At 46.9% G+C, this 27,629-nt stretch overlaps 1 protein-coding gene across 1 annotated transcript in view; it reads left to right on the forward strand.

Annotated features, from left to right (window-relative positions):
• The first annotated feature begins 1,584 nt into the window (after positions 1–1,584).
• LOC126520346 (solute carrier family 2, facilitated glucose transporter member 1-like) overlaps positions 1,585–27,629 on the forward strand; it is a 92,049-nt gene continuing 66,004 nt past the window's right edge. The window contains exon 1 of the mRNA XM_050169306.3: positions 1,585–1,907. Coding sequence (XP_050025263.1) covers positions 1,749–1,907 — 159 coding nt within the window. The 5' untranslated portion in view covers positions 1,585–1,748. The remainder of the gene's footprint in view (positions 1,908–27,629) is intronic.

Consider the following 27,629-nt stretch of genomic DNA (forward strand, 5'->3'; position numbering starts at 1 on the left):
GTCTCGTTCCGTTCGTTTCGCTTGGAGAAGCGAACCATGTGCCAATTATTTCTCAGGAGCTTCGACGGGGTGAGGGTTTGCTGCCGAGTCACCAACGAAACTCAACTAGACGCTTACGCAACAGAGACGAGTCTGACGTCACCCACGCAGCGTTGCTCAGAGGGAAGCGTCGCGGGTGTCGAGAAATCGGAGGACTTCTCTCAGTTTACTTCAATAAAGAAATAATAAAAAAAACATTAAAATTTTGTTTGTATTGGTCAGTCGCGGGTCAATAAAATTTTCCATCCGTATTTTTTACCTAATAGGTATAAGCTGTCGTGCGTCAATCAAGTCGTGCTAAGTATCTAACAAGTTTAGATCGTGGTGCGTTATAAACGCAATGGTTGCCGAGTGACGCAACATGTGTAGAAGGGTTGTAAGAGTTTCTCAGAAACCTGCTATTTTCAGCGCTTACTGCATGGTGGTCCGCCTACGGTCTGGCCCTATGGTGAGGCTGTACAAGAACCGTCGTATTCGAATCACTTCTGCTTCAGACGTGGTAGCCAAGCCCATTAGCTTGTGATGTGGTTTGTGTTTCTTTGACTCCGTCCCAGTCGCGCTGCGCCTTTTGAATAGCCACGAACCAACTCGCCCAAATCAAAGTTTTACTCCAGCCTGAAGCTCACTGAAATATCTGTAATTGCAGCACGCCACACGCTGGGATGCCGTTCTGGAGCTGCTTCTTCAGCGGCGTGGTCACGTGCAGCGCTTTGCCGCGTCATTTGTTGACAGACGAGGCAACCCTTTTCCGGGCCAATCAGTAAATGACGGGGCTTCCTCAGTGAGAATGCCCACGTGCACGTCGCTTCCCGCATGCGTCGTCCTTCCCACGCGACAAATGAGGGCGCGTGTCGTCACTTTTTCGAGAAACGAGAGGGCGCACTAGACGAAGAGAGAGAGAGACCCCTGCGGAGCTGCGCGCGCCGTTGTGGACGACGTGCTGCGCCGTCGCGGGAAGAGCGAGAGGAGGAGGCACGGGGCCACGAAGGGGTCATTGATTTGGAGGCGTGCTGCAATTCGACTAGACATTGGGTCACCTTGGCAGGGATCGCGCTTTGTAGCTCCAAAACGGAATTGGCGTCAGTTTCCAACCGAACAGAAAAGTTTGCAACAACAGTTACAAGTGAAATCAGCACTCGAATTCAGCGTAACAGAATGAGAAACGCGCGAAGGATGACGCAAGCTGGGACGCTCCGCGGACCGCCGAGCCGCAAAGCTTTTGCGCGTGTGCGCCGCTCGCAAAAGCGCCCCCTGTCGGCTAGCATCGCGGTACGTAGTGTGAAGAGTCTGTTTCGTGTGACATGCCGTACGGCGACCGGCATCACGCGAGAGCCGAACAATGGACGTCGACAGTTGAGCGCGAGCGCGCTAGGCCCGCTGTCACGGCGAGGCGCCCACTAGCGCCGCTGCGAGCGAACTAGCCAGCGTAAACAGAGCCGCGGCTCGGAGCCGCCGGCTGCGGCTCGGGCTCGACCTTTCTCGTGACACACCCCGCGCACACCCCTCGGTGCGGCGCCGCTGCGCAGGCGCACGTGACGACAGCCGTGACGTCTGTCTGCACAGGGGGCCGGGCGCATGCGTGGCGCTCCGTGCCGCTTCGTGTGCGTCGCGGCCCGGTGCTTTCCGTCAGGGGAAAGGCGCCCAGACACAGGGCTCCAAGCACGCTCGCTCGCGCTCGGGGTTTTACGTGCGAGCCGCCGGCTACCGCCATGGAGACCGACCAGCTGAGGCTCAGCGAGATGGCGTACCTACACGTCCCGGACAAGGAGCGCTCCAAGAGCCCGTCTCCGTGCGACTCACTCGCCTCTTCCGCCACCGACATCTCCACGCTTCCCATCCACGACAGGACTCCGCACCACGACGAACAAGTGAGTGAAACCGTTCTCTCCGCACTCGGTGGGGGTCAAGCCAGAGGTCAGCCGCCGGGGAAAGAGTGAGCCAATGGGGGCTCGGGGGCTCGTCCACGACCCGGCGGGAGACCCGGTGACGGCCGTGGTTCGGCGTCGCTCCCCATGCCCCGGCTTCCCCGCGAAATAATTTTGCGCTCGCTTCCATCGATCCCTCGTTGGCCGGCATGCCGGCCGGTCTGGCGGCCACGTAGCAGCAGCCACGACTTTGCGGCAGGCTACGTATGCGGGAAGGGCCACGTCACTTTGCCGTCGCTTTCGAAAGCTTGTGTTAGGTGTGGTGGTCGACGCAGGCAGCAAATGGCTCTCCGCCACACGGCGATCAGGCGAGTGGCGAAGCCTGCTTGGCAGGGCGTCTCTCCGATTTTTCGAGTCGGGTGCCGGGACGCCGCTGCGGTGTACCGGCGCTCTGGCGAAGACGCACGCGCTCGGTCCGCCGAGGCTAAATATATAACGGGCCTCGGAAAATACCGGACGCGCTGGGCTTGCGGCAATGACGGGCTCCCCTCACTCGGTGCCCCGGGCCCCTGCAGTGTCGTCGGCACCGGCGCGCACAGACTGCTAGAAGCGCTGCCCTTGCTTTCGTGGAATACGCCCTTGGATGCTGCCGTCGCTTCACCATTCGTTATCATTATTTTATCGCTTGCTGTTGTCGAGCAGCTGTGAAGTGGTGAACATGTCACCTTTATCCGTCTCTGTACCGACAGACGTATTTTAATGCAAACGTCGGCAAGCGCGATGAGTGACCACTAAGAAGCATCACAATCACCTTTGTCTCTTAATACCACCACTGCGTCCCGATATAGTGACGATCTTGTGACACTCGGTGCTTGCATTCAATGAAGAAGATAGCGCCATCGCATGAAACCGAAACCTCGTTGACAACACAAATCTGTCTCGCCGCCAAGACCACGTCAGCCAAGTGACATAATTTTTGGCCTGAGTCCTGCCAGAAGTTTTGCGTTCTCGCACTATAACTCACAATGGTGACCCAAACTAAGTATTCCCGCCTAAAAGGAAGCAGTTACAAGAAACTAGGTCAACGGGTCGAACACGGACAACGTTGTCGGAAAAAGCTAATTTGTACTACTAATACCATAAGTGCGTGCTTTTCATTACTTCTTTTTAAAGAAGTTCACTATACGTACGGGCGGAGTCATTCGCATTCAGAAGAGCTTGGCATGATATTGAAACAGTGTTTTTGTTTCGCGCTAGAAAGAGAGAGAGAGAAAGGCAGGGATGTTATTCAGTGATTTAAATATTCGAGTGGGAGTATGAAGTAGAGATGCGTGGGAGGTTCGGTTATAATCACACGGTTACTGCTTGTACTAAGCGAAATTATGCTTCTCCCAAAATTGTTCAGTCGCTTTTCACTTCTTACTCATTGTTTTTTTTCGAACTTGTTGACTTCTGTAATACTACGCATGCGATGTTGATGTGTATCCTCGTAATCGAAAGCGATTTCGCACTGTCAAATATTCGAGTGGCCTGCATGGGAACGGTTATTCTGGTCATCGCCATACTCTCGCTGAAAACGAAGAAAATGTCGTAGACGCTACCAGTATCGCGGCTTATCGCAAGGTAGCGTTCTAATGAATACTGCAGACTCGTGAACCTGCATTACATTTTGAGCTACACGGTGTAACTTTACTCGTAGTGAGCCACGTTTTTGAAGAAAGTTTTGATCTAATATATCGCTTGCTTTAGATTAGTCTTTTGGACAACCCACGCCGCTTACTTGGGCTTGTTTTCGGAGAGCCATCCGCATGTCGGCTCGCGTTCATTTGGTTGCAGGGAAACACTTCACCGTTCATAGTTCCTGCAACTCTTTCTTGATGCATCTTCTTTTATATTGAACGGCTGATTACGATTATATAAAAATGAGTTCGAAGCATGAGCGCTGTGTGTTGGGGAAGTAACGGCAGCTAGGCGCCGAGTTGTAGCCCGCAGGGAGCTCTCTGCCAGATATTTATTTTATTTACGCATTGCTGCTAGTTTCTGGAAGGCCGTAGGCAGAGCGATAGAGTTTGAGTCCGCTGTGTCTAATGCGTAGTTCCACATTACGAGATTAGAGTTACCTGCTAACGCTCTTTCTGCGCGACTTTGCAAATAGGTGCAATGGATGTATGGTTGAGGCGGAATTGCGGTGAATCCTTAAAAACGAAAATAAATTTAGAACAGTTTTTCTTTTCATTGCAATTTACGAGTGCGGCCAAGTTTCGCACTGGCGTTGAGCAAGTCGCTTTTCAGTGGGTGAGAGCGATAGAGAGAGAGAGAGGGAGAGAGAGAGATAGATAGAGATATATATATATATATATATAGAGAGAGAGAGAGAGAGCACTGGTGCACAGTCAAGCTATAGCAACCGAACTCTTGCTAATTTTATCGCTCAATGGTTAATCTATACTCACTGTATACTGACCAAACATTGATTCATCTTTAGTATTGTGAATAATAATCAAGCTTGCAGACTATATATATAAGGATCAGAAGTAGAACTTCGCGGTTATCTTGGATTTATTATCCCTAACAGTTTCGGTCGGTGTACTCACCTTCTTCAGGGGCTACAGTATATATTGCAATACCTTTGTGTTCATCTATAGCGATAGCTAAACGTAAAGGAAGGACAGGAAGGCTAACCAGATGTCTCAGGTTGGCTACCCTGTACTGGGGTGAAGGAGTACGAAAGATGAAAGAAAAGAAAGAAAGTCTGCGATGTTACCACATAGTCACTCAGTGTCAGTGTCACATGCACAAACGATTGTTCTAAGGTCCGAAAGGAGGCGTCGACGTAGCAGCAGTTGTCGCGAGGAAAATTCCCAGGGCCAGCAGCGCTCATAACTGTAGCTACATCTAGCCGCAGAGTGCCTAAATTGGCAACTCGGTTGCAAGCGCAGCTGTGCGCTTTTTTTTTTTTTTTTTTTTTTTGCTGAACGTTGTTTACATTCTGCGAGACAGCCAGCTGTGTGGGCGGTCTCCTTGTGCCAGGGTTTATTTGTGGGCTCCTTCCTTCCTGCAGGCACTGACAGCTTCGACGGGGCGCATCGCGGGTTCAGACGGTTAATTGTGCGGAGCTTTCTGAAAGGGAATTCAAGACCCAAACTGAGCCGCGTACATGGAAAAGAAAGGAATGATTGTGTTGGTGTAGCACAATTTTCCAGTGAAATTATGTTGACATAACTTTAGTGGCACGTATTCTAAACACGTAGAAAATGATTTGGTCGTTATAGAACGGGCGATCCACCGGTTAACGATCGCCTTCTAATCTTTCCCTACATTGCCAAGATTGTAACTGCACGCCAGAGTTAGATGAATGCGCGATATTGTACAGGAATAAGAATGAAGATACGCGTCTTATGGCAGAGGCATGGCATATCTATAATGGTGGAAGTGCGTGCGTGAGTCAGCCTTCGATTACTTTACATAAGGAAGAGATTAAGTGCCTTAACAGTTATCTCTCACGTAGACCGGCACATGTACCCGACTGACACGTCGCATTCCTGAGCTTGCGCAGATGAGTTTTGTGTCTTCCTTTTTTCGCCTCAGTGCTCCCTTCAGTTGATAGCCGGCGTTCGTGTTGTCCACTTCTCTACTCTTATGTCCTGTCTACACGCCTCACGTCTTTTTTGCATAATGAATCCTTACCAACTAGCTCAGCTTTCTGTCGTTCGTGGCTCTTGCTCTCCTTTTTAAGTGTAGTAGGTGACACCAGGATACTGCACTGCGGCAAACCCGCAGGATTCACTAAGGCCTTATGAGGCACGTAGTATCTGTGCCTTGCTAGCGTAAGTTCGTCAACGTGAACCTGAAGCACGCGAATAACGACCAAGAGCACGAACGTAAGGTGCGTAGTGTGCGAGTGACACTTTAACTCCTCAGTGATGTGCGAAGAGCCTTTGGCTTTTTCGGTTCAGTTCCAGCATTTAAGGTTGCGCTGGTTCACTTGTCTGTTCACAGGTGTCGCGCTCCGTGGATTTCCCAAGTGCAGAACAGAGCAGCCCACCCGGCTTCCAAGGGAGGCTTTTTTCGTGAATGAGCTCCATGCGAACTCGTTGCGGAGCGTACACGCTTCCGTGAAGGAGACGACGCGGCCTCGGCGTCATTCGCGCGTGTGTGCGAAGTAGCGGGGCACGGCTGAATGAAGCAAGCGACGAAGGGGCCGGGGGGCGTCGGGGCGTGGACAAATGAAGCAAGCGACGCATGCCGTCGCGTCGCTCTATAGCGGCCGGGAGGCACGCGCGAGCTTCTTTAAGAGTGTCACGCTGCGTGCCACTTAGGACGCGGCGTGCTTGTTGTTAGCCGCAGTCTAGTGTGAGAGCTCTCGTGTTCTACCTTGGTTATCTTGTGACATTAACTGGCACGTACAGGAGGCGATGAGAAGTGGCGCAGTTCCTGCGTACCTCGAATATTACCTGTCGCACCGCAACGATTGTTGCGGTGACTCACGGGATTGTTTAATTTAGTGCCACGCACAACAGTGGGAGTCCGCGCTGACAGGCTTAGCTTATTGTTTTGACATAATGGTGTTGAGTTTAAACGAGAGCAATTTCGAATTGACGCGGACTGTCTCGCTGACGTCTTCTTATTTGCTTTTCATGCGCCAGCTGCGTGTGCGGAGGAGCGGCTCTCTGTTGGTGCGAATCATTTTAGCGAGAAATCCTTAATTGTGTTTATGGACCTTGTCTGCATTCTATAATGCTTTCCCGCTCACCATCTCTGTAGAGGAAGCTTTAGCGCGTGCTCTATTACACAACAAGCTGTTCCTTTTCTACGGGATCTCAGATCAAATCCCAACAAAGTTTTTTCTTTTTTTGACGTATTAGATTACAAAATTTGGTGCTACCAAGGCCATACACAGCACATTTAAAGTCGAGAGCCTACAATAGTCATTGCTGTGCATACGCATGTAAGATTGTACGCACTACGAAGTGCAGCACAAATCACCAGGATACCAATGATTAGTCGGACTAATTAATTAGTTCTCCCTTTTGTAAAAAGAAAGATTTTGCCGACGACTGGCCGCAAATCAAGTAAGCGAGAAAGTGGCATCCGCCGTCTTGACGGTCGGACGCGTGAGCGTGAAACTTCCTTAACCGGTCCGCGTCGCGCCTCAATCAGTCAGCGGCTCCGCTTTTGTTCCTCCCCCCCCCCCCCCCTTAAACCCCCCCATGCCCGCGCCCCCAGCGGCACTCGGAAAGCAGCGAATTGCTACATCCGCGGCGAGCGGCCTTCCCCATTGTCTCACCACGGCAAAAACGAGGGCTAAGTGCGTCGACGTTCGATGATGCCTCAAGAAGCCAGCCACAGTGCAACGACTTTTGCTCCCTTGTTCTCGACGCCACTGGGTCATTCCACGTTAAATCAACGAACTTTTTTTCGAACACTCCACAAGTACAGCTGAAAAAATTTGCGCATGTTTGTTGAAGTTCAAAACTCGTTCTCCACGTTTATTTTTGTTGGAAAACAATTTCTAGCATTTCGGCGACTTGCTTTTTTTTTTTTTTTCAGGCCAGCTCAGCTAGAAGGTATCAATCTACTTTTTTCTATCAAAGGCGCATTGTATGATCCAGTCGTTCAAATAGTCTGTATGGCAAGACAGTGAAGTGGCGTGGCTGCCAAAGCAGCCAATTTTTCAAGTAGTTTAATACTTTGAGTGCTGTTGGCACCGTAAAGCGACGAGAATTGCAAAGTTTGAATATCGTTTTCGGAACGCAGGAAATTCCAGACGGCAAAAATTAAGTATAGAATGGTAGCCCGGTTTACATAGTATAGCCTAAAAATATTTGAAGCTTTGGAACTTCAGCATGTCGCCTGAAAAAAAAAAAATATGGGAGTAAAGTTCAATATTTTTGCAAAAAGCTTCGTTTTCAAGGTCAAGGAAGTTGCTTTGGTGACCGGTCTAAAAATATATGTACTACATCATTAGATAGTTCTGCACGTCTGCTATGTATGTGAGGAGTTACAAAAAAGGATGTGTTATTTTTTAGACACGAAAAATGATTTTTTGATTGTTTGTCAGCACGGGCATTTCTCCGACATGCGCCCAAGCTTGCCGGCCTGAGGTGCACACGAGAACGAGAAATGATCCTATGAAGCATGGTCTCGCTGGCTTCATCTGCAATGCAGGTGACAAGAAAATGGTGTTATGGCTTGCGTTTTATTGCCAAGAGACGCACGCTCTATCTAACGCAATGTGGCGTGTGCTTGGTGTGTGCCAGGTGAGCCGTGCACACAGCCATTGCACGTGGAATACCACGACGTGTTAATTTCGTCAGGGAGTCCTGCATAGTTGAAGTGTACGTTTCATGTCGTTTATAAATAGTAATCTTTGCACTTAAGTAGCCAGCAAATCAAGAAAGAGCACTGATATCGGCCACGCTAACATTTTAAAAGATATGTCGCACTGCAATGCAATGCGACGTACAGGGGAGCAGGACACATTGTGCTCTGCTCCCTAGAGAAAAAAACACTGTCACGAGACGAGACAAGTGGAAAACAACTTCGTAGTCGCCACTGAAAGCCTACACGAGCGTGGACAAAGTCTTCTGGTGTTGCGTGTTACCACTGTTCAACAGCCTGAACATGCTTGGCTATCAAATTCATATGTGCCCTCTTCAGGGAGATGTGCCCAGGCTTGGTTGATGTTCACTTTTCGCATTTATAAAAAAATAAAAATAAATATGAGTGGAGGCTGTTACGCTTGATGTCCATTGTCTTCGTATAGATAAAAAAAGAGCAAGTTACAATCTGTTGAATAGTTTGTTTTATTTAGAATCTCCCCTTCACAGACAGCAAGGCTTTATATATTTATGCAGTCTTCATAATCCACGTACGAACATTTCAAAATTTATTTGTCGTGTTTAAAAATGACACCTTATTTGTAACATCGCACATACATAGCAGACATGCAGATCTACCTTATGATGCATCATATATTTTTAGGCCGCCCACCAGAGCAACTTTTTTGACCTTGAAAACGAAGCTTTTTTGCAAAAAATATTGAACTTTGCACTATTTCTTTTCTTCAGGTAATATCACGAACCACCAAAGGTTCAAATATTTTTCGGCTATACTATGTCAACCGGGCTACCATTCTACATTTGGTTTGTCTTCTGAACTTTCTTATGTCTGAAAATAATGCTGAAACATTGCAATTTTACTCGCTTTTGCGGGTGCCAGAAGGACACGAAATATTGAAATTTGAAAAATTCGCTATTTCGGTACTCACACCACTTCACTGTCTTGCCATAGCCAGAATCTGAAAGTCTGGATCATACAACATGCCCTTGAAAAAAAAAAAATTGATTGGTGCGTTGTAGTTTAGCTGGGCAAGACTAAATTTGGCAAGAATGCTAGCAATTTTTTGCAAGAAAAATAAACGTGGAGAGTAAGTTTCTAATTTCAACAAACGTATGGATTGTTTTTCAGATATATCTATGACGCTCAGAAAAAAAAAATGCTGGTTGATTCGGCGTGAAATGATCCCACTGACATCATGGGTTGTACTGTCTATGTCAAAGACTTGAGGTTCGAGCACGAAGTGTGAACTTCTGGTTGAATTTGCCATCATCTGAACCAATAGTTCATCTCTCTCGGCCAGAAAGCCGCTCAGAAAACTGCGAGTGAGTGAGATCCTTAGTTTAGCATGACTTAATTTCTCTCCAACATCCCTCGGCGGCGATGTAAGCTTTGCTGAAGACGACGACAGCAAAGCACAGGGTGGGCGAGCACGGAGGAAGCAAAAGTATTCTGTGGAGCACGACATGTGATGCCACCTTTTAACTCGGCGGCCTGCATTCCTCAATGTCTCATACAGTGCACGCATTGCCACTTGCAACCCACTTCGTTCTCTACCAGCTGCATGTTACGCAATTAACGTCCGTCTCTTTACGTAAGCCATCTAAACAGACCTAACTGCGCTACCTGTGGCAGCTGTCTTAAAAAAAAAAGAAAACTTTTCGAAAGGGAATATAAAATAAAATAAAAATATAGGCGGTATATGTTGTTCGATGGCGATACGCACTTCCTACAGTTGTCCGATATCGCCTTCTCCTCTTATCTGCTCTTTGATAATAATAATAATAATAATAATAATAATAATAATAATAATAATAATAATAATAATAATAATAATAATAATAATAATAATAATAATAATAACAACAACAACAACAACAATGTTTTATGGCTTGAGATGTACCAGCGACTTCCTGCCAGACATCTGTAACAGAAGTTACGTCATCGCTGTCACATATTTCAACCAGTCGTGCAAGTACTAAAGAAAGAATAAATACACAAGAGATAGATGGAAAAGATGCGAAAGGCGGGGAGGTTAACTCGAAGCTAAATAACCAGTTTGCTATCCTGCACAGAGGAAAAGGTAAGGGAAGACATTTCATTCACTGTTCGTTCTCACCACAGCGCTCACTTCACTCAGCACGCTAGAATTACCTCTAAACTGATTCCGAAAACAAGCTGTGATTTTGTATGCCGTTTTATTTTTCTAGCCCACTATATATAGATATCTGACGAATGACCGGATACGCATTTTCCGTGATAAAGAATATTTTCAGTATGGTACTTTCTTTTTACAAGCTTATATGTTTTTTTCCCTCTATGCTGTTTCTTTAACAGACAAATGTAGGCGAAAGAGATAAAAGGCTGCCCGAAGGCTGTCTGGACATGGCCCCGGTATTTGGCGCGTAAGAGAGATGGGCAGAAATAAACATGTGCGCCATGCTAGGCACAAACAAGATGTATGCGAGCACCAACCATGTGAAGTTATTCAATGCCTTAAATGCTAATAAAACAAACAAAACGAAAACCATTAACTTGCCAAAGGGACGCCCTTGAAAAAATTACCAAGAATTACTAAACACAGAAACCCGAAGGACATATTAGGCAATCTTACACACTACACAGCCAATCAATAATATTTTATGAATTAATAGAAAAAAAAACGAGGTTCAGTGGGGATTTAGCGGTAAATGCGAGAGAAATGCGTAACCGTCACGGCGCACCTCTCTGAGGTATCGGAACCACGATTTAAACCGCGTGCACCACATTGTAGTGCTGTTCTTCAGGGGCTCACTCGACGCACGTCATGCCTAAATACAGGGTACGTTTTTTTTAGCTGGAAGAAATTTTAAAAAATTGTCTGTGGCAGATCTCGCAATTCTAAGCCTTGAGCTAACTTACTCGATGAGGCGGCCTTTACTTCTACGAGAAATAAAACTGCTGCATTGAATAATTAACATAATTACACTAATCCATTTTTTACTTAATTACTTTACGGCACACATTTCAATCTACGAAGCGTAGCTAGTAAGTGTACAAGGCCTACCGACTTGCATGCAACGAATTCTGAGGAAGACACTGGTGTTGAGATATGCGCTATCAAACCCACGGTAAGATGTATTGTTTTTCTACTTTTTTAAAGAAAACGCTGTTTTATGCATTGAAGCACGAACGTAACTGGAACGCTACTGCGTTTCGTCGGACACCTTGAAAATCAATATCTCGAAACTGGTGTGGTACTGATAACTACTTCCAAGTGAATATACCTTGCGAACTATACGGCCGCATGTTAGGTAGGTAGAAACATGATGCATGCAAGTTCTAACAATATGAAGTTAACGCATATACAACGAGCAAATATATATATATATATATATATATATATATATATATATATATATATTGAGGCTCCTTTAAGAAAAGTATTGAACAGCCACTAAACACAGAAAAACAAGGAACATAGTGCGCAATTGCACACGATACTCCGTACATTTTTAATATTTGGCGACTTAGCAGGAATAAAAGCTATTAAAAACAGCAAAAACAACAACGTCGTCTGAAGCGCGACGTATATGGAGAAAGCTTTATTGCTTCTGCAAATCCATGCTCAAAAATGAACGACTGACTCCGACACCGTTCTATATCCTGCAGACGCGTTCTCTCTTTGCCTGGAAGGCTGGAGCCAATGCTTTACACGAGCATGCTGTATCTATAGCTCCTGTCTGTCTGAAAATGGAACGAGGCCAGGTCAGATGAAACGCCGCTCTCATGTCCTTACGCAATGGCGAATTTCGGAGACAACCAATGAATCTCACGGAGCACCGACGTGCTCGTGCCCGCATTGGGCCGCAGTATGTAATCGCGAACTTTGGCTAGACGGGAGGACGAACGCGGAGGCTGAATAAATGCGCATGCTTGCAAGAACAGAAGTCGTGGTCGGGTTAGCATAAGAGTGCGTGGTTAGGCGCCTTACTTGACTGCTAGTCCAAAATAATTTGCATGGATGGAAAGAGCTAGAGCAGTTCGTGTTGCACCTCGCTGGAGCATTTTCTTAAGACTGCTTTTGTGATAGCCGGCATTGTAGTAGCGAAACTTGACATGTTGTCGCAACGACGTTACCTTATTATTATTTTTTTAGTATGTGTGAGGGAATAGGGGGAGGAGCAAAGGGACATATGCGGCGATTCTTAGAAACTAAAGTATATATACGGCTCATTTTCTCTGCATTGCGGACGCCGGTTAACACGGTGTGCAGTGGTCCATCTGTGGAGCGTGTGCTTGTCGTGATTTTCTTCTCGTTTAGTCGCTCGCATTTATCTGGCTCGTGGCTGAGCTATAGCTACAGAGTTTCGGTTCTGCGAACGTAGAGTAACTGTTGACTTCCACGTCCACGGCCGCACGTCACAAGAGCGCGCAGCTGCGCTTCCGCTATGCTGTATACACCGGCGACGAGCCGCTGTTCACGACGTCACAGAACGCGCGTACTATATATCTGTGCTGTCGACGTTGCCCTCCGAACGCGTCCATCAGCCTTTGCCTATGGCAGGCCAGCTTGACGTCAAACACATTTGATTTTCTCCTAGTTCGGACATTTTTTGTTAAGTTCTCCGATGAGCGCGTAATTTGTTCGTTGTAACTTCTTTTCTTGTTCACTTGAAATGACATCTTCCTCTTTCGTTTCTGACTTCCGTTTGCCCGACTGTTCAAGTATAGGAGCGCACTGTTACAAGACTACTTGGTTTCAGTGCACCAGCGCCTATAGGAGTTACGCCACTTTCCTCGAGAATCAGTCCCGGTGCGAAGAATAGCTGTAAATCTTCCACTGAACTTTGCTGCTAAATATAACATTTAAAGAAGAAATATAAACCCGCTTTAGCTGGAGCAATGGCCACGGGAATGTTTTGCCAACACTCCCACCCTTTCTCTGTCCTCCACACGCGCCTCAAGCGCCGTCGAAAGACGGGATGGACTCTCGACGACCGTTCCATTTCCCAGAGACCCGATTCGGCGCCCACCCCGCGAACAGCTGGAACCCGCCTCGACAGCTACGACGGTGCGAGCGGCGGTCGCCGGCGCAGCCAGCACGACGTTCGCTTCTTCTGGCGCCAGCAGCCACCCAGTTGGCTGCTCGCCCCGTCGACAGCTGTGCGCCGAGCCCCATACCCGCAGGTCGAGAGACCGCAGCTGCGGCGGTCGCTCCACCCGTTCTTCGTGAAGAAGAGTTGGCGGCCGCCAACTCACGAACGGCACAGTGTGTGCTGCCACCGCGATTAGGTTACTGCCATCAACCTCGTAAGTGCCTGGCATCGGTAAGCGCAAAAGCGACCCGAGTTGTTTGACCCGGCGTCCTTTGCGTCTCCTTCAAGATTCGCCACGAGTCACGGCGATGCGAATAGGCCTCGCGGTGACACAGCGGAAGCGTTCAAATCCGTGCCTGGAGAGAAGCTAAGCCCCATCCGAGGAGTCCTTGTAGGACGAAAAAAAAAAACTACAAAAGTAAGACTTGCTGCCATGAGAGAGCACTTGAGATCAAAGCACCCACGTGCGGTTGCTGCCGTTCTTGGGACAGATGACGTCATGCTGCTCTAGTCGCTAAGGGGCACGGCCTACGCTATATGAGGCTCTATTTTGCAGGGAACGCCGCGGAGCCGGCTTACCAGGTCATCACGAGCAACCTGACCTCTCTCATGCTTTCTTCCAGTCTCCACCATCACCGCGTGTTATGGGATCGAGCGGCCCCGTTCTCGCCATGGAGGAAGGAAGGTTCTCGCACTCGAAACGTTTTCCATGGATAAAGGCAGCTGAGCGAGGAGGCCTCTCCGGCTAACTTTGGATGTTTCGGCGTTTTGCCACGTTTTGCTTCCTTCGTGCTTTGGCGATAAAGTGCTGCTGCTTCGCTCCGTGCAGAGATGGCAGCACCAATCAGTCCCAGGCTCGAGCAATCGCGCCGGCGCGCCTTTTGAAAACAAAGATAACTTTGGAGACCATGCGCTCGTGTGATGTGTTTCCGCAGACGATGTCATGCGAACTCGGGGTAGCCTAATGGCGTTTGTCGAGGCCAGCTTTTATTTTGGTTCCCGCTTCATCCAGTGCAAAGTTTGGCTGAGCCGACTTTCTGAGCGAGTCTCTGTGCTGCATTCCATCTGCTCAGCACGTGGCACCGCGCCTACGCTGCCGAACCCCACGCATCATGCATTTTTAGAGCGAGCTCAGCCCGCCAGATGACGTCACACAAGCTCCCTCGACATGCGCGTCTGCTGGCCGTCTGCATTGTGCGCGCCCCCTGCTTGTGGGACATGGGCTTCCCGGTCTTTCCGACATGCACGTCTGCTGGCCGTCTGTATTTCGCGCGCTCCCTACTTGGGGGACATGACGCTTCTCTGTATGCCGCTGGGCGGTTATCGCAACGTCGCGTCACATACCCACATGGGACATCTCAACATCACGGAGGCCATAACTGCACCTGCCTGACAGCGGTGCCTAAACCTGACAGCGGTAGTTGCGGTACCACTACTAGGGCCGCGGTAGCACTGTGGCTATGGCGTTGCTCTGCTGGGCTAGAGGTCGCGGACTTGATCCCGACCTTCACGTTAAAGAACCTTAGGCGGTCAAACTTTATCCGGGGTCCCCCACTAAGGCGTGCCTCATAATCATATCATGGTTTTGGCACATAAAATTCCAGGATTTAATTTTTTTACCACGTGACCTCAGGCTTCCCACAATCCACCCGTTTTTTTTTTCTTTTCTACTTCGACACTCCTAATGCTAACGCATTACTAATACTGGGGCCTCAGAAATCCCGTGCTCAATGCATAAAGCCTTGCTCAATCTGCCAACAACAGATAATGCGCAGGCGTTCGTCACTGCATGATCGCGTTTATCTCGGGGCGCTGGAGCGTCATACTTGCAGCGACCGGACGTTCTAGGCGGTCTAATATGAAAATGAAATTCTATGCGCTGCTGATATGAAATGGAAACGTTCCTAAGATGGCTCGTAGAATCTGCTATATATGCAAAGTGCGAAAGCACTTGTTCGCTGGTTTAGGTAGCTAGCACTCGGCATCGCCCTCAGAAACCCATTGAAGCCAGCGCTCTCACGTCAAGGACGGGTGCCGTTGTTGCACGTCCCGTGGACTGGAACAATGGCAGCGCGTGCGTACGCCTGCGAGGCATCGTCGCTGTTATTGTGCCCGCAGCTGTGCGGTCGTTCTTCGCCGCGTCTGTTGCTTTCATCCTCAGCACAACAATCAAGTACGATTGATTCGCGTACAGGGCATGGATTTGAATATCTGCAGAGGCAGTGAACGTTTAGTGCACTTCTTCTTTTCTTTTTTGCAGCACAACCGGCAGGCGCGCTTTCTTTCTTTCTATCTCAAATATTAAGTTAGCTCTCGTTTCTAATCCTCCTTGTGGTTCTGTTAACATCTCATACCCGCCATCTCTTTACCAATGTTTCGTCAAGATTTAAGAAAAGTAAATTCTCCTTGCGAAAAAGTATCGCTCGCCAGTATCCGACCATATCCCCTTATAAGTATTCCTGAAGGTGAAAGGACACGTCGCCTATAGCGAGCGTGAGCGGAGGTGAGTGCGAGCAGAAGGGTGTCCACCTGCTTCGAGCAAGTTTATTCGGACGAGTTCCTGAAAGAAGCGAAATAGGAAACACAAAAGTTGCCCAAGACCTCGCTGTGTGCTGCTTACAAGTCAGTTCGTGCTGTTCCAGGTTTGCTGCTCCTTGTGTGCCGATTCTAACGGCATATCGTGGTTAATAAAGTGTGTATGCGTCCCATAAAGGATGTGTACACAGGGGAAACATAAAAAAGAAGATAATAATAAGTGCGTATACTATTGGGCCTTCCTGTGAGTGTAAGCGAAACCTTTACGAATTTTAGAGTTTACAGATTGGCAGGTATCACATTCCCAAACGCGCAATACGCCACCCAGTAGGCGTGAAATAATCCTTAGCAATCCAAACGAGACAAATGTTCAGATGAAGATGAAGGCTCGATTATATATTAACAGCGGTCGAACAAGGGTTGTTGCTTGAGCAAGTGTTCGACAAGGGGACTTGTCTTCGTCAGGGCAGCGACTTAGCAGCATTGCCGTAATAAGAAGTTTAGTCACATCGCCTTGGCGCCGTAATAAACCTCCCCGTTGCCATCATCAAAGCCTCCTCCTAATGTCACTGCGAAAACGCACCGTTGTGCCTTGGCGCAGCTCGTTCGGGACAGCACAAATGATCACTCGTCATGGGTGAGAAACAAGAAAGAAAGAAGAAGGAAAGAGAAAAGAAAAATATTATCGATCTAACGTTCGAATGCTCATTCATGCGTCCACTCATGAAGAGGTTGCGTGCTCTGACGATCAATATAGCGTCCGTTCTGACTGGTCTGCTTTGGGTGTAGTTTGGGTTGATGTTAATCTCGCAGAACATTTCGGTCAGTGTCTCCTTTTACGAGGCACAGAATGTCCGCTACGTTTCCATAAAAAGATTAACTCACCGAACCCTCATTTTTTTATAGCCGCCCACCTTTCGGTGGTGCATTGTGCTACTGAGCACGACGACCCGGATTCGATTCCCAGCCACACTTAGATGTAGGGACTGAACGCAAAAAAAAAAAAAGGCTATCGTGTATCGTGTTTTGGACGCATGTTAAAGAACACCTGCAGGTGTTTCTTTAACGTGCACTCCTCCTGCCTTCTCCCTTAGTTATATTGAGGCGCTCCAAATTTGTTTATTTTTGTTTTCACTTTTAAGTCAGCAATCGCAGATACACATCTTGGTAACTTTCACTTCGCTGGAGTATTCGGGTTGTTCTCAACGTTTTCGTCGTTCGTTCGTTTCTTCCTTTCTTTCTTTCTTTCTTTCTTTCTTTCTTTCTTTCTTTCTTTCTTTCTTTCTTTCTTTCTTTCCTTCTTTCTTTCTTTCGTTCTTTCTTTCTCACGCGAGAGATACTGCTGCAACGGCGTCGACTACCTCGCAGCTGTCTGCCCCCCTTCACAGATATCTAGACCAGACGTACATGTAAATACCGCGACATTGGAAATGACATTGCTGCTCTTCTTATACAACTAAACTTTTGCAGCTACATTTCTGCATGTAACCTTGTGGGAAGAGCCATTTAATCGTGCTATTTGCAAACATCCCGTCGAGCACCGATTTGCTCATACAAGTGGAGTCCATTGCACAGGGTGTTGGGGAGGTCAACGCCTAATTGAAGTTCGCGATAAACGCTGAATCCCGAATCTATTTGGGAATAGAAGCGGATCAACATGGGCAATGGAGAACTTTCTCTGGCCGTGCAGACGACAGCAGACGCAGACGCCATTTTATGCAGACGGCCTGCAGATGCCTGAAAGGCTGCGACAACTTCCCTTGCGTGACTGCGCTCCGCTGCGTTCACCGTACAGCGCACAACAGCACTGGTTTGACGCGTTGCGCCTTTTTCTTGTGGGGGTTGGCGAACTAGAAATTTTATCGAAATAAGTAGCAGGCCATGAAAAGACTTGAGGCACGAATCTGTGACGTCCTCGTGAGTGTCCCATAGCAAATCCTTCGGAAACGACTGCAATTTTCCCAATGACCACATATACATATTGATACATGCATATTGCGTGTTTCTTGTGGACGATGCATGCGGGCGCCCCGACGAAGACGACTAACGCTCTCTGGCTCTCGAGCTGTCGGCTCAACTGGCCAGAGAGCGTCCGTCGTCTTCGTCCGCTCGTACGCTTCTCGTCAACGATAAGTCTCATTTTAACGTTCAACAAGGCTAAAAAATTCCCGACCTTCGTTCTGCAAAATTACTTTGCTCTCACTCAATTTTACCGCTGTAACAGAACCGTAAACTAAGAAAGGGCCGAGTTTAAGTACCTTGTTTATAACACTCTGACAAACGGGGGGGGGGGGGGGGGGGGGATGGGATACAAAAGTTAGCGAATCTGCCAAAATGTTGCATTTTGTGTTTTTATTCTTCTTATTATTATTTTTGCTCACAAGAAGCGCATGTATAGTGGCTAGATCCTAAAGTTTGTTCAACTAGTACGAACTTGTTAATTCAGGAAATTTGTGCGTGCGTGCGCAGGTGTTTATAATTAGGTGGGTGGGATGCATCTTATACCGCTCATGTCACTGCCTTATTGTTGCTAGTACTGTATTTTATATAGATGATCTTATCTTGTGGCTCTCCTTATCGTTTACGGCACTGTATCTATCGGCTGAAAATGGGTTCTTTCTCTTCTGAGTAGCCGCGGTATGATTAAAAACAGGTAGACAATAAAGAGAAAAAAAGAAAGAAAAGGAAAGAGACCGGTTTGGTGCTGCGGTTATAACCGCTTGGTTTAGTTCAAAGTTTTCTTTGCCGGAAAGAAAAAAGGAAGGAGAAACATTTCGTAGGCGGTTGATGACACCACGATGACGTTGCACAAATACTTGGCAGGCAAAGTGCAGGAAATGAAGTGCGGGAGAAACAATTCATCACACGTGGAAGTTCATATATTGTTTAGCCACGAGCCGTTGTCCAACTATGCATCCCAGTCTTATCTAGCTTTATCTTGTGAAAAAGCCAATACGCGGAGGATAGGTCGCAACGCAAGTAGTGATGAAAGAAAAGTTACGAACCTTGATACGCTGTTTACATAGGTAGGGCAGCAGTCAAAGGTGCGAACCATTATAAACATATATGATAATCTCATTAGCATGGATGTCTAGCCATAGACGCGGATGGCCGTTTATAATCGCGTCCTTCACTCCCTCTTCATGTCCTGTGCTAACTCGCGCAATGGCGAGATGTCGTCAACCGAGCCAGCGCGCTACACTTTTTCATATCGTCCGACCTCACCATTCACATGGCAGTCACTTTATCACCGGACTCTAATAATACCAGCGTCTCGTTACGCCAGTCTTATTGAGAAATGTAACCGATCTGAGTTCAAGCGTGGGCTAGTCGGTGAATTATATATACGGCTGAACAGCAACGAGGTGAGGGCTGGGCAAAGATACTTTGCGGTTGTACCATGATACGATACAATATACTCAGGAAACAACTATTTGAGATACAGATACAAGATACTACCGAAATTATCGCATTCGATACGATACTTTCCATTTGTATCTTAAGATACTTCGATACATTCGCAAATGTCTTAATATAGATGTATATTACGTAGCAGCAAACTCGTATGCACAAAATGTTTGCTTAGAAATTTCTTAACTCCGACCAACATTGTTTCATTTGAATGAAATGTCTGTTAGTACCTATAATTTTTTGTCTTTCTTGCTCAAAGTATGTTTTCACCCCGAAACGATGTAATGGGGTTGTTTTAGTTGCGTAACATGCAAGCTCTTCATACGCTACGCTGTCAGCGGTATTTGCTTGTTGATTTTGTAATTGATGGGAAACGCTGCCCTGCTTGCCAACCAGCTAGCGAGTCGCCACCTTATTACAAGAACGCCAATAAGAAGCCTTTGCATGATGCCGCAAATACCGCTGTGGAGCTTTACCTTGTTCGTAAAGGTATTACCGTTTACGCAATACCGGATCACCGGACAGGTTTACAGCAGCAACAACACTGACAGCGACATTTTCTTGTGACGCGTCGTGTATACAGAGAGCCCATGGAGCTGCAACGACCTTTCGTTAGCTGCATATTCATTAACGTGCGATGATTTACGATTACTTTTACGATTTTTCTTCTACGAGAAAACTTGTGCAGCCCAGCAACGTTTCATACGCATTGTAGTAGCACAAAGCGGCACAGGATACCACCGCTATTCACACTACTGCCACTTATAGCTCGGATTACCTTGTAATTTGTAGCAGTAAGAAACAAATAATACATGTAATATATTATTTTTGTCATATGTTATGAATAAATATATAATAATATATGAATAAAAATATAAAGGCTGTTCCGTATCACGAAGTCGTAGTGAATATGCAGAAACATGATACAGGCGGCACCACATATGACATTTAGGCATGAAGTATTCTGAACTTACATGTTAAGGTCAGACAATAGAAAATGAAATAGAAAGACAAATTCAGTGCTTGTGGAAATTCAGGTGGCTTAGTGGCGGCAGTATCAGCTTGGGAAGCGGAGTTCAGCCAACGTTTATAGTTTCGCACGGTGATGTTGCGATAGCGGTATTTGTATCTTAAGATACACCATACATTCTTTCATATAGCGTAAATACAGATATTGATACACGTCCTGCCAGACGTATCATGATGCAGATGCAAGATACCCAAAGAGTATCTAATATAATATCTAAGATACATGCATGTATATTCCATATTGCCAGCACTGAATGTGCCGTAGCAAAGACGGAAGAGAAAGCGGACAGACTCGGCTTTGACTTCAAATAAGCTCTTTAAGTTCTCTGTGCAAAGATATGAAAAAAAAAAATTGACGCAGAAACTCCACTCGAGTCGTTTAAGTATGCGTAAGCATCGTGCCACTTGCTCATCTCCACGCAGCCCGGTGTAATTATCAATCTTATCAAACTTAATCCGACTAACTTATCACCCCTTATCGGTCGTTATCAACGTTATCGCACTACATCCGACCCATATAAATCCCTATCGGACTCCATCCGACCTTTATCAGCCCTTATCAGTCGATCCGATTCCTGTCAACCCTGATCTGTTCTTATCAACATTATTGGACATGATTCGACCCTTATCAATTCTTATCGGGCCTTATTAACTTTATCGAACGTAATCCGGCCATTATCAACCTTATCAGAATTTCTCCAACCATTATGAGCCCTTATCGCTCTTTCGCACCTCATGCATCTACGTGGAACCATTATCAACCGTGATGAGAACCATATAACCCACCTTCACATCTTATCATTCTTATGAACTCAATGACTGGTTATCTGTCCGTGTTGCGCGACGCGAACCGCATGAGCTCAGAGAGATCGGTGGAATTTGTGTCGGGGAAGGAACGACCCAACGCAAAGCGCATACCGCGAACACCTAAACGCATCGGGGATGTGGCGTGTTGGGCATTGAATTTTCGCAAAACCAGAATTTTCCTAATTCCTATAGTACTCGGAGTCGTCTCCGACAAGGCGTTACGCGTCCTCCGCGACGCTGATCCGAGCACCCTCAAACACCACACCGTCATCTGGTTTCCCGCCCACCTGGGTCGGATCCCGGGCGCCCCGCCCAACCTCAACGAGACCCCACGACGCTGCGCGCGCGCTGTCACCGACCGCGCCGTCACCCCCGGGCAACCACGTCTAGATGAGTTGGGGGCGAACAGGGACGCCCCAGTAACCTACAATGAAATCACCAAACACTTTTACTTGGGACGACGTCTCTTTCCGCCCCCGCACCCCAAACTAAACAGGCCGCAGGCGCTAACGCTACGCTTATTACAGACAGATACCTATCCAAACCCCGCCACCTTACACATCATCTACCCGGACGTCTATCCAGACGATGCGTGCCCCTCGTGCGGGGTCACGGCGACACTCGCACGCGTGCTCTGGGAGTGCAGAAACGCTCCGCCCGACTCTACCTCCGAAAAGTGGGAGAAGACCACACGAAGCCCGCTCCTACAAGACCAGCAATGGGCCGTCCAGCAGGCTCGCGCAGCGGCCGCCAGGTACTCCCTGTCGGTCCCTGCGTGGGAGACGCCCACTGCGCGCTGTCGTGCGTCCTGCAGCACTTTTATTAAAGTTTTTCAATCCAATCCAAGTCGGGTCTGCATGTAGACTTAGAGATGGCTTTTATTCCACCATCACGAAATCTTTCCAGAAAGCTTTCGTAAAAACTGCTGTCCGTTGACATTTGTTTTGCGCCGCCGGTACAACGCATTCATATGGTTCAGATGTATATACACTTTTTACAAGCGCGGGTGTTTACACCCAATAAAGAAAAAAAAAAGTGGGTGCTTAGCCGAGTGGGTAAGATACTCAGCTTCTGAGAGTGGGGTCGTGGATTCGAAACTCAATACCGTCAACGTTTTTCCTTTACAATTTATTGTTTCTTTACATTAATTCTTCATAGCGATTCGTCTTACGTGATGGACAGGTTTTCTCGTTGGGCATGCATAGAAATGCTTACGCATTAAAAAGAAAAAAAAAATAGGGAACACTCAAAGCATAAAATACGGAATGAAGTAATACAGAAATGCCTTATATGGGTGTCATACGTAGTTCTAATGGAGCTAATTTGTCGGAATACAAGTTTCCTTATATGAAGACTGTAGTGGGTATTTGCCTTGTTGATATATATACTCTTTGACGAGGGAAACAAGGGTCAGAGTGCCCCAGAAGGAACGAGTTTAAACCTCCTGAATTAAACCTAGTACAACCACATTAAATACGCAGTTTAATCCGGTCGCACCGCATTGCGTATGTGAGCGCGTTTAATTTCCTCCTTCTCACGCGATGCTGGTCGAACCGGAGAGAACGCTTTCACTTCGGTCTTTCGGTCATCGGTCTTTCACTTCAGCCAAGAGACCGATCCGTCCAAGAAAGCTTTCGTGCTACGGGAAACCGCGTTCTGTATTAGCGCAAACAGGTCGTTCTCATGATTAGCCGCGCGTTGTTCGCGCTTCCAGACCCTCCGGTGGAAACGAACCGGATGGCGCGGTCGTCGAGGGACGCTTGGACGCGCACCCTTCGCGTTCCGTGTGTGGTATACGTGCCGCGCCGCGGAGTGACTCATCCGCCGGGGCACGGACTCTGCGCAGGATGGATGCCGCAGAACATGCCATCGGAAATAAGCGCGGCTGCTTTAAGATTTGGCTCACCTCCTATCAGCGGCCATCGTGGCTCTTATTTCGGGCCAAGGTCGGGGTCCCAGTCTCCCGAGAGCCGCGGTTTATTTAGAACAATCCGGCGCAGTGCCGCGGCGCCGCTCGCAATGGCCGCTCGTCATCGCCCACGTCTGAGAGAGCGCTGCCGCGATTCGGACCTCTCAGCTGCGGAAACATCCGATGGCCTGTGGAAATACGGTTGCCCTGGAATACGTAGCTACAGGCTCACCTAGTCGCGTTACTGCAGCTAATTTCTTCGCGCGAGCACTTCCCTCGTTTTAATGAATCATTCCGAAATAAGGCGTTCCGAAACGACCCGAAATAAGGCTTCGTCAACAAGTTGGAGCTTAGCGCTGCCGTCGTACAACTCCTCGTCACTGCATTCTGTGATCGTTCCCTGGTGCCGCTCCTCGCGTCGCATGCGGTACCGTATTCTCCACAGCACTGTGAGGGTTTGGCTTTTCCGCAGCGCTTTGTCGCTTAATGGCGGAGCTCGTCGAATGTTGTAGTGATCATAGAGGGGTGAAAGCGAAAATTTCGTGTCTTATTCGGAGAATGGCGCCGAACATATAAATATATATATATATATATATATATATATATATATATATATATATATATATATATATATATATATATATATATATATATATATATATATATATATATATAACGCACGAGACCTTTTCGGGATGCTTAATTAAGAAATAGTGCTCAAGTCAGTCTTTCTTCTTGAGGTACAGAATGTCCAATGTAATATGACGCCATTGCGAACCTAAAGAAATGTCAATGACGCAACTTTTGAAACCCTATTTCCCACGTTCTCAAGATATTCTGGACAGGCTACACGTTTCAAAACAAAATGGGTGCGACGAAACGCATGTAGTAAATCTCCCAGTTGGGTGCTGCGCTGAAAAAAAAAGGAGCAGGCCCATCGAGTTTCAGCTTGGCTTTCTGTGTTATATTTATTTTCCTTCTCGCTTTCTTTTTTTTTTTTGATCTGCCACCACGAAATATAAGCTTCTACAGAAAACGCTTTCAATCTTGTCGCTACGTGTACAGCTTGTCTTGAGAAATGTGCGCCAATAGGTTTTGTAATTACCGACATAAAGCTCCTGCATGGAGAACGTCATTCTATGTGTTATTCATTTGTTTTACAGGTCAATAAATTTGCACGCATCAGCGGTAAATGTCACCTACATGGTCAAACTTTTGCCTGTCGCATTTAGTCCTCAAACATCCAGATCCATAGCTTGCAAAAGGAAAACATTCCCGTTGGAGTTGTCGAGAAAGGTTACTTACACCTTTTTCAGACATACCGTAGCGCTCTGTGGCGCCTTTTATTTGATGTTCTCACAGCGAGCTCAAGTGCGCTAAATCGCACGCATTTCTCATATTTGAGGGAAAGTAATTTGAGGAAACGCATCTGAGTAAGTTGTCCTTTGTCCCGCCACTGTGCTCTGAGAAGCCACACTGGAATTTGCACACGTTCACGTTCTGCAGGCTGTCGTCATCGTCAACCCCCCCTTTTCCAGCGTTTGACTTCTCAGAGAAACCACGCGGAAAAGGATGCCAACTGGAACGTGTGCGTTTGTCGAGATGAATGATAAATCTCATTTTTTGAAGGGGCGCAGACGGTGAGCCTTGGAACCTTGCCGACAGGGGGCGTGACGGGCCCAGACAGCGTGGAAGGCGAGACGGACTGAAAACGGAGGACAGCCTCGTCGGCGAGCGTGGGTGGGCTTCTGGCGTGTCTCGCTCCGACCGCACGCATGCCGGCTTTGTCATCTCTGTTGTTTTGGACGCCAATGCCATCGGCGATGTTCCTTGTACGCCACATCGCCTTTGCAGTGAAGGCACACGTGGGAAATCAAGACGGCGACTACTCCCATAGATGAAGCCGTTAACAGCTCACCCGGTCTTGAACATCCGCCGTGTTTCGCTCAACGAAGACGGAACCTTGCATGAAAAGTTGTGGAATCTCACGAGATGTGCAGCTGTCGGTCAGTAGAAAGATCAGCAGAGTCGCGACGAAGTACTGGGGCCAGACGATTGCCTTGATGAAGATCAAAAACTGTTCCGGAGGGCTAACGCTTGACAAGAAGGCGTCATCTCGGGTGTTTCAGAGAGTGCTGCTTAAGCAACGAGGCAACCTGCGACAACTCAAGGTGTCGCTGCTGCAGCGCTATCGCGAGAAGGTATTGAACACAGCAGCACATTAAGATGAGTATTAAGTACCTTGGAATCATTAAAGGGACACTAAAGTGAAAATTGATTTCTTCTGCATCAGTAAATTACCGTTTTACAACACCAAAAACACCACTGTTACAACGATAAGACGGTTGGTAAGCCAGAAAAAGCGGAAGAACGAAATACGGGTGGCGACGCCTACACAAGTTCCCGCACCTGGGGGCTGTGACGTCTTGGATTTTGATGACATCTTCTACGGCCTACTAAATATATATAGCGGTACAGATTGACTAAATTGTGTTCTAAAGGAACCAAATATTAAACATGGCAAGTTTCGGGAACCTTTACTCAGCCAACGCGGCCCAAATGCGAAAACATAGTTTAGCATACCTGACGTCACGCTGACGTACCGGCGCTGGGGTTTCGGTGCGAAATTCAAATACTGAGACTTGGACCTTCATTACCTCATCTAATAATCAAACAATATTTTTGAAATGACTGCCTGCAGGGTTCTCAAACAATGCTTCATTAGTCTAAACTGATTTATTGTTTCACTTTAGTGTCCCTTTAAAAACACCATTAATTTTAGTACGCTGCTGTATTGATCCTATTACACCAACTAGCCCAAAACGAACTTTTTGTTTTTGCAATGTTCTCAAGCAAGATTGATATTTGCCGATTTTTGATCTTTTGTAGCTTTTCTTCACAGTGATTTTCCCAAATGGAAAAACTAATTTCTGACGCGCTACTTCCAAGCTTGTGCGACAATATAATTACTTTGGTTTCTTGCACTTCTTGTCACAGCAAATGTCCCCATTTGTGTGGCGTGTGTTCCTTCCACTGCCTGCGGCTAGTATTTTACATATTACTTCCTCTAATTGCTTCTTTAAAATTTTTATGTGGTTTATTTTCAGCTTTCTCTTATTTATGGGACCTCATTTTCTCTCGCCTTCCTCAGAGCGTCCTTGTCGATGCAGTTGTTGCCTCTCATTATGCGACAATATTGTCCTCCTCCTAGAGATTTGGGTGCGACATCCACGGCTGTAACCTCAGGTATCTTCCGTCTCAACTATATCTGCTCGCGCCTTGTTACATCTCAGCATCCTCATTTCAGCCACACCAAACCTCAGAAGCGTTTCTGTCCTATATAGGGCTGTTCGTTGTACGCCACAGACTTGTGAGCGTTTCCTTTCAGCTCGGCTGTTAATTTCTTCGTCTCCTTTTCGCAGTAAGTTTTGTGATATTCGAATGACAGGTCGAAGGAGTGGTTATAATACTGCTTTTATGCCATCGATGCACACGATCCCGTACTTATAAAGGTCGTCTTGGCACCGGTTTGGCTTTCAAAGCCGTTCCTCCGGCACGCTAATCGTTCTGTCAAGCCTCCAAGGTCCAGCAGCGGCGTGCCAAGCAGCGGCCAGTTGCTGTCGGTGCCGTAAGCGACGCTGTTTTTGTTTCGTCATGCTTCGGCGTTTTGCGGCTCTCTCGCATCCTGTGGGTGCTGTTCACAAAGGGGGATTCCTACACTGCACACCGTTGTTGCAATCGAAAACGCGCACGGACGCGTGCACACACACGCGCACGTGGTCTTTATCAAGGAACAATGCAGAACTTCGGTTGCATATATTTCAACTTCAATTTCATTTTATTTCAGGTCTTGCCTGAGGAGACAGAGGCTAAAGGCTGCAATCGCCTGACAGTGGCCTCTGCTCCCCTCAGTTCGCAACAAGAGCAATGCAAAAAAAGAATCACAAATAAAATATTCAAAGCTGCATACAAACTAAAAATGATGCAAAAATTAAAGTGATGATCACAGTAGTGAAAAAACATTTGCATTTCTTCACATCAGAAGAGTTACTGAAAGAAAAATTTCTAGATTTGTTAGCAACAAAGAAGATATAGAATACACTCAGTATTGCAGAAGATCAGTGTTCTAACAATGGCCCTTCACAATATCACATCCTAAAGCAAATTGAACTAACAAGAGTAACTGTAAGTGCAACTGACTCACATTAATTACAGATTGAAAGTGTTATGGAACACAGTAGTATTTCGTGCATTTTTTCTATAAAATATATAATAAAGAGATGATCAAAAACTGACTTAAGTACTTATGAGATGCATCCTCAACGTATGCTCTGATTTTTTTTCTGGATCACTCCAGCTGACTACACCTTCATATATAATGCACGGTGTTTTCCATAATCTGTCCAGACTTTAAGAAGTCGAAGTTAAACTTTTCTAAATTTATATCTGTCAGTTTTAGTAGTAGTGTATTCTTTAAAAGCATTTGTATGTGTATATGTTGCATAAGCTTCAATAAGTATATTTGATTGGCTTTTAACATGTTATGTTTAATGAATATTTCCCGCGTGCGTAATTCGCCTTTGTATATAATTTTAGAATAGACGCAGTACTCTTCTT

Source organism: Dermacentor andersoni, chromosome 3 (genome assembly GCF_023375885.2).
Source record: "Dermacentor andersoni chromosome 3, qqDerAnde1_hic_scaffold, whole genome shotgun sequence".
NCBI classification, from domain to species: domain Eukaryota; kingdom Metazoa; phylum Arthropoda; class Arachnida; order Ixodida; family Ixodidae; genus Dermacentor; species Dermacentor andersoni.